Genomic DNA, 16435 nt, shown 5'->3' on the forward strand with positions numbered 1-16435 from the left:
AAATAGAGAAATTATTCATGTTATAAATTTACCTCACAATGGTTCTTTAGCTTTATAATATATAATTATGAATTCTCTGATTAATATTTTTACTAATACATTCTCTAGTTTATTTGCATTAGTAGGCTTCCATATGCTTGTCTCTGATAGTTACTGAATGGAAAAGACCAAATAGCAATTTCTATGAGCCATAGATATAAAAGCATACTCATGAAGTTTTGTTTTGTTTTGTTTTTACTTAGCATACATTTGTAGGACAGCCAGGTCTCTCTAGGGCCCTAGCAGTTGAACTGTTGGACAAAGTGAATAATCCAGACAACCATGCACATTACACCGAAGGAGATGATGATGACTTTGAGGTAAGGAATGCTTGCAGTCTAATATTTGAAAACAAATGTTTAATGTGGCCTTAGACTTTGTTTTTTAATTCACTCTTTTAAGTTAGTTGAAATAGATTTAGTAACAAAGATTAATTAGCAGTGTAAAACTACACTTGTCCTGCTCATAATTACCAATTGATACTTTTCTTAATCCTAGTTTTGGGAAGGAACTAGGATTACTGTTCTTCTTAGCATTATAACATTTTGTTTTCTTAGTTGGTTTGCTTAAAATTATTAAGAGGTATCTACAATTAGAATCACATCTGTGCCTTTTTCCTCCCAAAATCCACAAGTGTTTCCTCCCTAGACCTCAGCTTCTGTAGTGAGAGTTTGATCTTTTCCAAGACAATACAGGTTTTAGGAGCATTGCTTTGCACTAGGAGAACAAAAGTTTAGCCAGAGCACATGTACATATTATTTTTCACAAAAGAGACTCCTTAGAAATCCATGTGGTCATTTTTTTTTAGTTTCTCTGTTACACAGATCATTAACAGAATACAAATCATTTTTTAAATTAAGCTGAGGTTCCCATAGAAAAAGCTATATTTTCTAATACTTATTCAAAACTATTATTTCTTATGTAATTACATATAGAGCTATTCATAACTATGCTTGTCTTCTCTGAAAATATGTAGAATTATTTTGAATATATTTAACAACACGACTTGTAAATCAGGAATGAGGGACTTCCTGCCCATTTTTGGATACCTGTTTATGCCTCTCTATATATAGCATAAATGTATTTTTTCACTGGTATCTCTTTCTCTCTTTTATGATTCCTTTTTATTTCTGTCTCTTCATTTCTCTTTATGCCTTTATATCCCTTTATACCTCTATCTTCAGTTCTGGTAAGACTATAGGACTAAACTTTATGTGTTATTATTTATTGAAGGAAATTTTCTACTTCAGGTACTTAAGTTTCAAATTATATCGTATAAGTATCATGATAACTATTAACATTCATTGGGTAGTCTTCATGTACCAAGTGTTAGGCTAAATAATTTCCACGTTAACTCATCTAATACTCAAAACGGTCCTTGGCAATATGTACTATTACTATCCCCATTTTACAAATAAGAAATGAAGGAGAAAGAATAGAAGTAATTTCATTTGCCTGAGATCATATGCCTAGCAACTAGTGGAACCAGGATTTGGATCCAGGCAAACTGACTTTAGAACCTACTCTTAGTTAATATACCATCATTTCTATATATATACTTAATAGAAATTGTCATTAAACAGTCTTTACAAACTAATCATTGTCTAGTATATAACATAGTCTTGTCATGTCGTAAGGTACCCAGTGAATATTTTATTGAATGTTAAGTGAACTTTAATTGAAAATATTAAATAAACCAGCCATACATAGATTTCTTTTTACTTAAACCATCATTTGCAGACTTGTAATAATAAGATTTTAATCTCTTAAAAACTCAAAATTGTTCAAATTGTTTTAGTTTAAATGAAGCATTAGATATTACTTGATTCCTCAATTAGTGTTTCACTGGTTATGTAAATAACCAAACTCCTCTTTCATTCCCCACACAATTTTGCCAGGCTTCCTAAATCCACTCTTACATTTGGAATTCTCTATTTCTGTTTAATGATATCACCATAATTTTTAGTCCTTGAAATGCAAAACCTTGTTCCAGGCAGTTGGAGACACAATAGTGGGTGAGATTGACATGATCCCAGTCTTCAAAGAACTTACAGAATGGTCTCAAAGGAAACTTAGAAATACCAACAAATAATTTACAAGTGTGATAACTGTTACAAAAAGGGAAAGACAGGGTGCTATGCAGGCGTATTTTAGGGACAGGAAAGGACTCACTGTAGAAACAATATGTAAGATGAAAGCCTGAAGGATAAATAGTAATTAAAAGAAAAGACCAGTCAGAAGTGTTCTGAGCAAAAGGAAGAATAGCATGTTTGAAAGCCCTAGTGATAAGAGAGAGTGTGGTATACTTGAGGAATTAAAGAAGAGTAAGTCTGTTAGAGCAGAAAACAAGGAAGGAATTTGGTGGGAGATTAGGTCACAAAGCTAGACATTTCAAATGAAAAGAAATGGGGCTTTAAGGGCAGTAGAAACTGTTAAAGGGTAAGGGAGTGATGTAATCAGATGTGCATTTTTTTTTCTTTAAAGATCTCTGACTTCAGAGTGGTGTTTTCATTCCTAAAGTCCTCTTAAGAGACTGTTGAAGTTATCCAGGATATAGATGCTGATGTTTTGTAATAGGATGGTAGGGAAAAGATGGAAAAAGTGAACTAATTAAAGAATTATATGAGAGAGTTGGTGATTGGATGTAGAAATGAGGGAGGGGCATGATAAAAGGGTTACTCCCAGATTTTGACTTGAACAGCTGGGTGGATATAAGAGTGCCACTTGTTGAGATAGAAATACTAAAGATCAGATTTGGGAAGAAAGGTGAGTTCAGTTTTGTATATGGTGATTTTAATGTTGCACCAGATTTCCAAATGGAGAAGTCTTATTAGGAGTTAGATATGTGGTTATAGCTTGGGGAGAAAAGTTTGGACTAGAGATATAAATTTGAGAGTTATTAGATATAATGGTTGTAGTTGATACCTTAAAGAGTAAATGTGATCATCCAAGGGAAGCATGTAGAATGAGAAGAAGGCCTAGGACAGCTTTTGGGGGAAATTCCTCCCCAAAATTAAAAAATCTGGTACCCAAAGAGGAATGGCAAAGGATTAATAAAGAACATTAAAAGACAGTACGAAAGTTTCAACAAGAATACTGCCTAGAAGTTACATTAAAGAAACCTTTGGATTTAGGTGTTGGTGTTTGATTACTTTAAAGGGATAATTTAGGGACTTCCCTGGTGGTCCAGTGATTAAGAATCCACCTTCCAATGTGGGAGACGTGGGTTCCATCCCTGGTCAGGGAACTAAGATCCCACATGCCGCAAGGCAACTAAACCTGCATGCCACAACTGCTGAACCTGTGCACTTTAGAGTCCGCGTGCCACAATTAGAGAACCTATGTGCTCTAGAGCCTGGGCGCCACAACTAGGTAGAAGCCTGAGTGCTGCAACGAAAGAATGCACGTGCTGCAATGAAGATCCGGCGTGCCACAGCTAAGACCCAATGCAGCCAAATAAATAAATAATTATTTTTAAAAAAGGATAATATAAAAATACTAGAGGTAAAGCTAGGCTGGAGTGGTTTGAAAAATAAATATATTTATGAAATTCAGTTGTGAAAGAGGGGTATAAGATAGAGCAGTAGTTGGAGGAAAATGAGTTGACAGTGGATTTGTCTGTCTTCTGTCTCTATTTTTTGGCTATTGATTGATTGATTTTTTTTTTATATGGGGCAAAAAAGTTTAAACAGGATGCTTGTGAAAAGGATCCAATAGTTAGAGATAGAAGAGTCAAGAAGCAAGGTGAATAGGCAAAGTCCTTGAAAAGAAAGGAGAAGGTGAGATCTAGATTATAACGAGGGATTTGATCTTAAAGAAACACTTCTTGAAAGGCTTTCTTGGGAAATGTGGCATAGATGGTGCCTTGAAGACCTTGAGCTCACCTCCTCCAGTGGCCACACCAAATTTCAACTATCTATGAGAATGACCTGAAGACTAGCATAAAAGACTTTCCACAACTGAAGACATAAATAAGGAACCACAGTGAGATGGGTAGGAGAGGTGGAGACATGGTATAGTCAAGACCCACCTCCCTGGGTAGGTGACCCACAAACAGGAGGATAATTACAATTGCAGATGTTCTCCCCAAGGAGTGAAGCATCTGAGCCCTGTGTTGGGCTCCCCAGCTGAAGGGTCCTGCACTGGGAAGGTGGGGCCCCAAAACATCTGTCTTTGAAGGCCATCCTGGGCTTGCATACAAGAGAGCCAGAGGGCTGTAGGAAACAGAGACTCTGCTCTTATGAGGCATGTGCAAAATCTCACATAGTCCAAATCCTAGCACAGAGCCAGTAATTTGAAAGGAACCCACCTGCTGATCTTGCAGAACCTCTTGGAGTGGCAGGAGACAACTGGTAGTCCCCCTAAAGATATAGATGGTGACAGCTGTATTTGAGAGTTTCTTCTACCACTAGGACATCAATGCTGACAACCACCATTTTGGAGTCCTCCCACTACCCTATTAGTGCTGGGGGCTTATCTGCCCACCAGTGTGCTGGCACCAACCCTGAGCTTCCCTGATCCCCATAGCTAGCTGCCTTTGAACCTGGCCCTGCCCACCAGGAGACCAGCAGCAGCCCTGGGACCCTGCACCAGTAAGGCCCTAGCAACCAACTGGGCCAGAGGCCATGCCTACCCACCAGCACACCCACAGTGGTCAGCCTTGCCACAACAGAAGGACCCACACAGCCCACATAGGGGGCATCCCTAGAGCATATAGCTCTGCTGCCCAGAGGGGTGTGCTGTTGGATCCCATAGGATGTCTCTTACATAAGGCCGCTCCTCCCAAATTCAGGAAACATAGCTGATCTACCTAATACTTACAAATAAACACAGAGAACTAGGCAAACAGAGGCAGAGGACTATGTTACACAGTCTACTGATAAAGAGTTTAAGGTAATAATTGTAAAGATTCTCAATGAACGCAGGAGAGGGATGGAAGAACACAGTAAGAATTTTAATAAAGAGTTAGAAAATATAAAGGAGAACCAAACAGAGCTGAAGAATACAATAACTGAAATTAAAAACACACTAGAAAGAAATAATAATAGATTTGGTTATATAGAGGAACAGATCAGTGAACTGGAAGAAGGAGTAGTGGAAATCACCTAAGCTGAAGAGGAAAAAGAGAAAAGAATTTTTTAAAAGGGCGGTTTAAGAGACCCCTGAGACAATATCAAGTGTACTAACATTCACATTCTAGGGATCCCAGAAGAAGAAAAGAGGGAAAGAGCAGAGAACTTATTTGAAGAAATAATAGCTGAAAACTTTCCTAACTTGGAAAAAGAAAGAGAAACCAAGGTTCATACCAAGACCTATTATAATAAAAATGGCAAAAATTGAAGATAGAGGGCTTCCCTTGTGGCACAGTGGTTGAGAGTCCGCCTGCCGACGCAGGGGACACGGGTTCGTGCCCCGGTCTGGGAAGATCCCACATGCCGCAGAGTGGCTAGGCCCATGAGCCATGGCCGCTGAGCCTGTGCGTCCGTAACCTGTGCTCTGCAACGGGAGAGGCCACAACAGTGAGAGGCCCGCATACCACAAAAAAAAAAAAAAAAAACTGAAGACAGAGAATCTTAAAAACAGCAAGAGAAAAGCAACTAGATATGTACAAGGGAACGTCCATAAGATTCTCAGCTGACTTTTCAGCAGAAACTCTGCAGGTCAGAAGGGAGTGACACATTAAATCCAAAGTGATAAAGGAAGAAACCTACAACAAAGAACACTCTGCTTGGCAAGGCTATCATTCAGTTTTGAAGGAGAGAGAAAGAGTTTTACAGACAAGCAAAAACTAAGAGAGTTCAACACCACTAAACCAGCTTTCAAAGAATGTTAAAGGGACTTCTCTAAGTGAAAAAGAAAAGACCACTATTAGAAATACCAAAATTACAAATGGAAGAATCTCACTGGCAAAGGCAAACATATAGTAAAGGTAGTAGACCAGTCATTCATAAAGCTAGTATGAAAGTTAAAAAATAAAAGTAGTAAAATCATCTATATCCACAGTAAATAGTTAAGGTATTCACAAAACAAAAAAGATGTAAAACATGATGTCAAAAAAGCATTAAACATGAGGCAGAGGTAGGGGGTAAAAATTCAGGGTTGTTAGAATGTGTTTGAGCTTGAGAGATCATCAGGTTAAAATAATTTTGTGTGTGTGTGTGTGTTGTTGTTGTTGTTGTTGTTGTTATCTGTGAACCTCATGGTAACCCCAAACCAAAAACCTATAATAAATACACCCTAAACAAAGAGAAAGGAATCCAAACGTAACACTAGTAATTAAATCACAAGGTAAGAGAGCAAAAGAAGAAAGGAACAAAAAAGAACTACAAAAACAACCAGAAAACAATTAACAAGATGGCAACACATACATACCTATCAATAATTACTTTAAGTGTAAATGGACTAAATGCTCCATTCAAAAGACATTGAGGGCTTCCCTGGTGCTGCAGTGGTTAAGAATCCGCCTGCCAATGCAGGGGACATGGGTTCGAGCCCTGGTTAAGGAAGATCCCACATGCCTCGGAGCAACTAAGCCTGTGCACCACAGCTACTGAGCCTGCGCTCTAGAGCCTGCAAGCCACAACTACTGAGCACACGTGCCACAACTACTCAAGCCCACACACCTAGAGCCCGTGCTGTACAACAAGAGAAGCCACTACAATGAGAAGCCTGCGCACTGCAACAAAGAGCAGCCCCCACTCGCTGCAACTAGAGAAAGCCCGCGTGCAGCCAAAAATAAAAATAAATAAAAGTTTTTTAAAGAAATAAAAAAAAAAAAGACAGGATGGATGAATGGACCCAAAAATGAGACCCCTATATATACTGCCTACAAGAGACTCACTTCAGGTCTAAAGACACACACAGACTGAGTAACGGGATGGGAAAAGGTATTCCATACAAATGGAAATCTGTAAAAAGCTGTAGCAATGCTTATATTAGACAAAATAAATTTTAAAACAAAGACTGTAGCAAGAGCCAAAGAAGGACATTACACAGTGATCAAGAGATCAGTCCAAGAAGATGCAACAATTGTAAATATATATGCACCCAATAGGAGCACCTCAATATATAAAGCAAATGTTAATAAATATAAAGGGAGAAATTGACAGTAACACAATAATAGTAGGGGAATTTAGTACACCACTTACATCAATGGACAGAAGATCCAGAAAGAAGGAAACACTGGCTTTAAATGACACATTAGATCAGATGAACTTAATAGATAAAATAGAACATTCTATCCAAAAGCAGCAAAGTATATATGCTTTCAACTGCTACCTTCTCCAGGATAGATCACATGGTAAGCTACAAAACAAGGCTCAATAAATTTAAGATTGAAATCATACCAAGCATTTTTTCTCGCCACAATAGTATGAAACCAGAAATCAACTACAAGAAACAAACTACAAAAAACACAAACATGTGGAGGCTAAATAATATGCTCTTAACTAACCAATGGGTCACTGAAGAAACCAAAGAGGAAATCAAAAAATAACTGGAGACAAATGAAAATAGAAACACAACCATCCATCCAAAATCTATGGCATTCAGCAAAAGCAGTCTAAAGGGGAAGTTTTTAGAGATAGATGTCTACCTCAGGAAACAAGAAAAATCTCAAACATCTGACCATACACCTAAAGGAACTAGAAAAAGAAGAACAAACAAAACCAAAAGTTAGTAGAGGGAAAGAAATAATAAAGATCAGAGCAGATATAACTGAAATAGAAACTTAAAAAAAATGGAAAAGAACAATGAAACTAAGAGTTGGTTCTTTGAAAAGATAAATTGATAAACCTTTAGCCAGACTCATCAAGAAGAAAAGAGAGAGGATCCAAATAAAATCATAAATGAAAAGAAGTTACTACTGACACAACAGATAATCGAGAGAATCATAAGCAAATAATACAAACAATTATACACCAATAAAATGGACAACTTAGAAGAAATGGATAAATTTCTAGAGACGTACAAACTCCCAAGACTGAATCAGGAAGAAATAGAAAATAAGAAGAGATGGATTACCATTAAGGAAATAGGATCAGTAATACAATAAACTTCCAAAAGTCCAGTACCAGTTTCACAGGTGAATTCTACCCAACTTTTAGAGAAGAGTTAATAGCTATCCTTCTCAAACTATTCCAAAAAATTGCAGAGGAAGGAATGCTTGTGAATTGTTTTTACAAGGCCAGCATCACCCTGATACTAGAATCAGACAAGAACACCACAAAAAAAAAAAGAAGAAGAGTAAGTTACAGGCCAATATCACTGATGAACATAGATGTAAAAATCCTCAACAAAATATGACCAAATCGAATTCAACAATACGTTAAAAGAATGATACAATACAATGTACAATAATACAGTACAATACTATGATCAAGTGGGATTTATCCCAGAGATACAAGAATGGTTCAGTATCCACAAATAAATCCATGTGAGACACCACATTAACAAATTGAAGAACAAAAATCATGATCATCTCAGTAGATGGCAGAAAAAAGTTTTGACAAAGTTCAACATCCATTTATGTTAAAAACTCTCATCAAAGTGTGTATAAAGGGAACATACCCAACATAATAAAGGTGCTATATGACAAAACTACAGCCAACATCATGCTCAACAGTGGAAAGCTAAAAGTATCTCCTCTAAGATCAAAAACAAGGCAAGGTTGCTCACTCTTACCACTTTTATTCAGTATAGTATTGGAAGTCCTAGCCATAGCAGTTAGACAAGAAACATAAGTAAAAGGAGTCCAAATTGGAATAGAAGAAGTAAAACTGTCACTGTTTGCATATAACGTGATAGTACATATAGAAAATCCTAAAGATGCAGTAAAAAAAGAAAAACAACAACTGTTAGAACTAATAAATGAATTCAGTAAAGTTGCAGGATACAAAATTAATATACAGAGATCTGTTGCATTTCTATACACTAAAAATGAGCTATCAGGGAAATTAAGGAAACAGTCCCATTTATAGTTGCATCAGAAAGAATAGGGACTTACCTGGCAGTCCAGTGGTTAAGACTCTGTGCTCCCAATGGAGGAGACATGGGTTTGACCCCTGGTCGGGGAACTGAGATCCCACATGGCACAGCCAAAAAAAAAAAAAAAAAAAAGGAAAAATATACTGTGCTCATGGATTGGAAGAATTAATATTGTTAAAATGACCATATTGCCCAAGGCAGTCTGCACATTCAGTGCAATCGCTATCAGAATACCAATGGCATTCTTCACAGAACTGGAACAAACAATTCTACAATTTGTATGGAAACACAAAAGACCCCAAATAGCCAAAGCAACTTGAAGAAGAAAAATGGAGCTGGAGGAAGCAGACTCCCTGATTTCAAACTGTACCACAAAGCTACAGTAATCAAAATCGTGTGGTACTGGCACTACCACAGACATATAGATCAATGAAACAAAATAGAGAGCCCAGAAATAAACCCACATTTATATGGGCAATTAATCTATGACAAAGGAGGCAAGAATATACAGTGGTATACTCCCAATAAATAGTATTGGGAAAACTGGACAGCTACATGCAAAAGTAGCAAGCCGGACTACTTTCTTATATCATATACAAAAAATAACTCAAAATGGATTAAACACTTAAACCTAAGACCTGAAACCATAAAACTCCTAGAAAAAGAACATATGTAGTATGGCCTTTGACATCAGTCTTAGCAATATTTTTTTGTATATGTCTCCTCAGGCAAGGGAAACAAAAGCAAAAATAAACATGGGACACATCAAACTAAAAAGTTTTTTGCACAGCAAAGAAAACTCAACAAAACGAAAATGTCACCTACTGAATGGGAGAAGATATTTGCAAATGATATATCCTGATAAGGGGTTAATATCCAAAATATACCAAGAACTCATACAACTGAATATCAAAAGAAAAACAACCCAAATAAAAAATGGGCAGAGGACATGACTAGACATTTTTTCCAAAGAAGACACACAGATGGCCAATAGACACATGAAAAATGCCCAACATCACTAATCATAAGGGAAATGCAAATCAAAACTGCAGTGAGCTATCACCTCACGCTTGTCAGAATGGCTAGCATTAAGAAGACTGCAAATAACAAGTGTTGACACTGGTGTGGAAAAAAAGGGAATCCTTGTGTTATTGCTGGTGGGATTCTAAATTGGTGCATCCACTATGGAAAACAGTATGGAGGTTCCTCAAAAAATTAAAAACAGAACTGCCATATTATCTAGCAATTTCATTTCTAGGTATTTACCTGGAGAAAACAAAAACACTAATTTGAAAAGATACATGTACCAACATTACTCACAGTAGCCAACATATGGAAGCAACTTAATGGATAAAGAGGATATGGTGTATCTATATACAGTGGAATATCACTTAGCCATTAAAAATGAAATCTCATTTTTGACAACAGGGATGGATCTAGAAGCTATTATGCTAATTAAATAAGTCAGACAAAGACAGATACCACATGATCTCATTTATATGTGGAATCTAAAAAGCAAAACAAAATAAAATGAAAACAGACTCAGATACAGAGAAGAAACAGGTGTTTGCCAGAAGGGAGGCTTGTGGGTATGGGCAAAATAGGTGAAGGGTATTAAGAGGTACAGACCTCCAGTAATATAATAATTAAGTCACAGGGTTATTATACACAGCATAAGGAATATGGTCAGTAATATTAATTTTGTATGGGGACAGATGGTTACTACACTTATAGTGGTGATCACCTCTTAATGTATACAAATGTCAAATCTATAGTACATCAGAAGCTAAAATAATATTGTGCGTTAAATATATTTCAGAGTAACAAAAAAAGAAAAATACTTCTTTCTTTGCATTAAAGAGGAAGATAGTTTGAGAGTATAGCTAGAAGTTATCTTCTATTTGATTTCTGTTTTCTTTGTGAGCTAGGTGGCAATGTCGTCTCCTGAAAGTGTGGAGGAGGTGGGTTTGAAAAGTGTGGTGAAGCTATGAAATAGTAATTGAGGAGAATGGATGGGTTAAATGACTAGAGAAGTGTTTGTGGGCAAACTTGAAGGCTCAGGTGAGATTAATTTTCAATGTGTAATTTTCCTCCAGCAGTGATTGGTACTTCAGATATTAACCAAAGGTAGTTAGTTTAAGTCTTCCAGGGTTGTCATTTTGGTATACCATTGTACAGAAGGATGGCAGGGGTTGGGGAGGGGAGGCAAATCAAATTTAGGATATATGCAAGAGATTGCTTGAAATTATGGGCCACCAACTCTAAACTGGATAGGAAAAAAAGTGAAGATCGGAGAAATGCATGTGGAGAGTGAGAAAGTAATGGATGGATGGACTTGAGATTTCAGTGTGAGCATTTAAAAATTATTGGAGTAAATGAGAGAGTAAGTTCAAAGGATGAGAAGTTTGGAGTATTATGTGAATTCATATATCAGAGCGGATGACAGAGTCCAGGATATGATTTTAGTAGTGTAGAGTGCATTGAAGTATGGTAGGAGGTCTTCAGAGATAAGGTCAGAAAACTTAAATCCAGAGCAATGGTCTTTTGAAGTCCTTTGGTATGATGGTGGGTCTTAAAGTAGAGAAAAAGACATCTGAGCCCCTGTCCGAGTCATCAGTGAATGAGAATGAGTCATCAGAAATTTGGTAGATAGGGGTTGAGCTGAAGGCATTGTTTCAAAAGATCAGGAGCTTATACAAAAGGGTGGAAGTGGTAAGCTTTCTCCCTTAGTTTACTACAATACTCTTACTCAGTCTCCCTCCATATAGTATTTCTTCCCTCCATACCCTCTTACATACTTAATCAGGTTACTCTTAAAGCTGACTCTTGTGACGGCACTCCCTTTCTGTAGAATCTCCAATAAATTCTTTTGCCAAGACATTCAGAGCCTTTCATGATGTGGCTCATCCTCAAGTCTGTCTTTCCAGCTTTGTCATCTCTTCACTTAATGTTCACTGTAGTCAAACAATAACCAACTCCAATTCCCCTAAACACTCCACAATTTCCCTTTTTTCTTGTATCACTTTGTTCATATTCTTTGTGCTGTCTAAAATGCTTTTCCCGCCTTGCTGCACATTCAATGCCTACTTGTCCTTCTAGGCCTCACATAAGATTACAGCTTTGTCATGAAGAATTTCTTTACCCTTTCAGGTGAAAGTCGTTTCTTCTTCCCCTGGGCATTAATAGTAATCTTAATGAATGCCACTTATCATTTTCTAATCTTATAAGTGTTTGTGTGTCTTATCTTCTTAGAGTATAAGCTCTTTTGAAGGTAACATTTCCATCTGATTTTCTTTGCATCTCTTCAGTATTTTATACAGTATAAACATGGACTAAATGAATACACTTTTAAAGTACCTTAGTGTTCATTTTTAAAAATATTTATCTTACAATTTATTAGTAAGTAGTCATGCTTGTCAATAAATAATAATTTAATTAAAAAGAGAAAGTTTGACCTTCTAACTTGGTCACTGAATTTTTTTAAAGTATATGTATTATGTTTATATTCACAGCCCCATGCAATCATTCGTCATACCATTAGATCTACGAACAGGAATGCCAGAGCTGAACGGACAGCTTCAGAAATAAATTGTATGTGTTTGGTATACATTTTCAATTGGTGGTTTTGGAGGGTTGAGCTGGGTGTTCTTATGGAATTTTTTGGAATAATAAAGTCTCACTAACTGTGGCTACATACTTTAACATAACAGGATACCTCAAAAATAAAGGCTGCTTTTCTGGCTTGTAATGGAATTCTCTTGGTTTTATAATTAAATAGTTTTAATTTTCTAATTATAAAGTCAATATATGTCTATTGCAGAAAATTTGCAAGAGGAAAAAAGTAGAAAATTAACATTGCCCATAATCATGTCACCCAACACCAGCCCACAGATAATATTTTGCTGAATTTCCTTCATGTTTCTTCACGTATAGTTTTACATGACTGAATTTATACTATACATAAAATTTTGCTTAACATAGTCAAAAGTATTTTCTATGTATTCTCCTAGGCTTTGTAACCATTATGTTTAATGGTTTTATTCTCTTTTATTGAGTTGATGTATTGTAGCTCCTATTATTGGGCCTTTGGGTTGGTTTCAGTTTTTTAAGTCAAGTTAACAATAAGGTGAATATTTTCTAAAGTGCATATTTAAAGGGGGAAATTGATTTTTATTCTATAAATCATTGACAAAAATTTTATATTAACAATATTTGTCATTTTAGCCACATTAATTTGGAAGAACAGATTTGCAAAGAATTTTTAGGTATAAGTATATTGACTTAAACGCATAATTGTTTCAAAAGAGATTTAAAGTAGTTTACATTAAAATAAGCCATAAATAAAAATTATAAACCACAATGGAGGAAGATAATTTATTATATATTTAGGCTAATTAGAATTATTGCAGATGAGCATTTTGTTTTTTTGAAACCAGACATTTCTAGCTTTCTGGATACAGCTTTGGAAATCTAGGTCATTGGAGAGTTAGAATGTCCTTCCCATATCAGTTGTTTTAGTCAGATCTTTTCAAAGTTACACCAATAATTCGACATTTTCTGTGTTTGTTAGTCCCAGATTGCTGATATGTTCTTATGCTATCTTCTTATATAATCCCCAGTGAACTCTCTGGGCTTCCAATACCAGACAGAAAAGTAGCAAAGTTATATTCCATTAAAAGCTATTGTGTTTATTTTATGCAGCTGTATAGTATTCAATTAGTGTAGTCTAAGTGTATCTTTTCTTGTATAGCTTTTGTCTTCTGTGTCATATTTAGTAAGGTCTTCCTGATTTTAAGGTTATGAAAGGATTTTCCTATTGTTTCTTCTTGTATTTTTACAGTCTCATGTTTTTAATATTTAAATGTTTGATATAAGGTATTAACTTATTTGGTAGAAGGTATGAAATATGAATTCAACTTCATTCTAAATATCTACCCATTTGCCTCAATGCTATTTATTAAAAACTTGATATTTTTGCTAATAGATTTGATATGCCATCTTTATTATGTACTAAATTGCCACATATATTTTAGGGCTTTTTCTGGAAATTCTATTCTGTTACATTAACATACCTAGTCCTGTGCTGGTCTCATACTTCTGATTACTATCTTTATAATACCTGTTAAAGTGTGATAGAAATAATCCTCCTCCTACTGTCCCTCACCCCCTCCACACAAACACACACACAAACACCATGTTGCTGTCCTTTTCTGTTATGATATTTGGCTATTATATTTTCCCTACATAAATGTAAGAATCAGCTTACCAAGTTAAAAAAAATCAGTGTTTTTACTGAGATCTCATAAATTTGTACACTAACTTACAAGTGTCTGGAGTACTAATATCTTCATGGAGTGAGTCCTATGTGCTTCATGTACCAGACAGAAGACAGTAGAATTGAAGTTCATTTTATTGGTCGATTTATCTTTAAATTCTCCCAAGTCTTCTTCTGTGTCCATCAGGATTGTTTTATAGTTTTGTTTTTGTTTGTTTGATAGATTTCATACATACCTAGTTAGTTCTATTCTTAGTTTTTTGTTTCAGTTTTTTACATTGATCTGATAACTTACATATAGTAAAATGCTGAAGTGTACTGCACAATGAATTTTTAAATTTGTATACACTCATGAAACTACCACCCAGATCAAGATATAAAACATTATCAGAATCTCTGAAGGCTTCCTCATGCTCCTTCACAATCAATACCCTTCCATCTTCCTGTATCCCCCTGCCCTCCCACTGCCCAGGCTAATCACTATTCTGATCTCTGTCACTGTAGATTGGTTTTTACCTGATTTTGATCTTAAGATAAATAGGATAAACCAATATGCACCTTTTTTGCCTGATTTCTTTTGCTCAACATTATGTCTGTGAGAGTCATTCGTGTCATGTGTAGCAATAATAGTTTGTTGTTTTCATTGTAATGTAGTATTTCATTGTATGATTATACCACAATTTATCCATTCTTTACTTGACAGGCATTTGATTTGTTTCCAGTTTGGGGCTATTAGGATTATTATAATCATCCTTACTATGTGTTTTTAGTTGATATAACTAATTATGATGATCCTGGCCTGATCTAAGACCACCAGGGACAAATGTATAGTGCAACAAAGTCAGGTTTATTGACTCCTTGCAATGAGGGAGAACACATACCAGAGGAACCATGGAACATCTCATTAAACAGGAGAAGAAGAGTTAGAGCGTTTTTGGAAAAAGTGGAGTTCAAGTGAAATTTAGGTGAAAACTTAAAGCAAAGTAGGGATGTGTATGAAAGAGTCTATACTGTAAAAATAGACTCAGAAGCCTGTTTCCTTGGAAACTTGGAATGTTGTATTCAGTAACCCCTTTATTTGAAGCTCTGTATGTATGTTGGAAACTGAGGCTGCTTCTCTCTCACTGACTTAAATCTTCCAGGCAAGAATGGAATGGTTCATTTTAATGAATATGATTTCATACAGCAAAGTTTCTGACAGTCTGTGATTTTGGAGAATGATGTTTCTCAGTAAGATAGCATTGGCAATTCAGAGTGGGGAGGTCATCATGTGATACTTTACATATGCAGCATATCCTTGGGAGAAACATTGTTTCTTCTTGACTTTGCATTTGGATTTGTGTCTGTCCTTCCAGTCTGATGAATAGCAAGGCAGATTACTTTCTTATTCTGATCCAGATATGGGTGTGTTACCTAAATTCCCTATTTTTTTTTAAAAAAAAGTTTTCATCTGAAAAGTCACCTTTTGGTTGAGTCCAGTTGATGCCGAAAGCTCGGCCTCTGTGCACTGGTGCCAAATCGAATCTCGGAGACAGAGTTTGGAGTGAAGTAGAGAAGAATAGCTTTATTGCTTTGCCAGGCAAAGGGCGACAGAGAGGGCTCCTGCCCCTAAAAAGTGTGTGTTCCAACCTGGGAGGATTTGATGAGGAGTTTTATAACAACCGTTCAAGGGTGGCGTTGCTGATAAGATTAGAGTATGTGAAGGGCCTCCACTCTTCTAATCTGGCCAAGGTAATCTTGATGAGTTTCTCTGGTTCTTTTAATGTAGCCTCAGGTGGTCTTTCTCTGGTATGAAGAATGCTGACCTCTTAAAATAGCTTAAAGGCATTGTTATGTGTATCCCTTGAGGTGGAACCAGGACCCTGCCCCAAGGCTGCACTATTGTCCCCTGGCTGCGCCTCCCTTGTCTTTGCATCCCTTCCGGGATTAGCAACAGTTCGATTCTGCCCTTTGGAATTCAAGGAAGGTCATGGAGGCTGGAGTCAAGAGAAGGGACAGAAAGGCTTCCGTGCCCAGGAGCCCCATAGGGTCCTGTTCGGTTTCACAGTTACCTAGGAAGCCAACTAATTACAAAGAATTGGCACCAAAGGGATATGAGAGGTATCAACAAAGAAAATGACTACCCAACTGTCAGTT

The 16435-nt window shown here is 36.4% G+C and overlaps 1 protein-coding gene across 1 annotated transcript in view; it reads left to right on the forward strand.

Moving 5' to 3' along the window:
- The window catches only part of MAP4K5 (mitogen-activated protein kinase kinase kinase kinase 5), a 136408-nt gene that overhangs the window by 74006 nt on the left and 45967 nt on the right, over window positions 1-16435 (forward strand). Inside the window, exons 13-14 of the mRNA XM_060142785.1 lie at window positions 243-359; window positions 12537-12615. Of these exons, the coding sequence (XP_059998768.1) occupies window positions 243-359; window positions 12537-12615 (196 nt within the window). The remainder of the gene's footprint in view (window positions 1-242; window positions 360-12536; window positions 12616-16435) is intronic.

Source organism: Lagenorhynchus albirostris, chromosome 1 (assembly GCF_949774975.1).
Source record: "Lagenorhynchus albirostris chromosome 1, mLagAlb1.1, whole genome shotgun sequence".
In the NCBI taxonomy this organism is placed as follows: Eukaryota; Metazoa; Chordata; class Mammalia; order Artiodactyla; family Delphinidae; genus Lagenorhynchus; species Lagenorhynchus albirostris.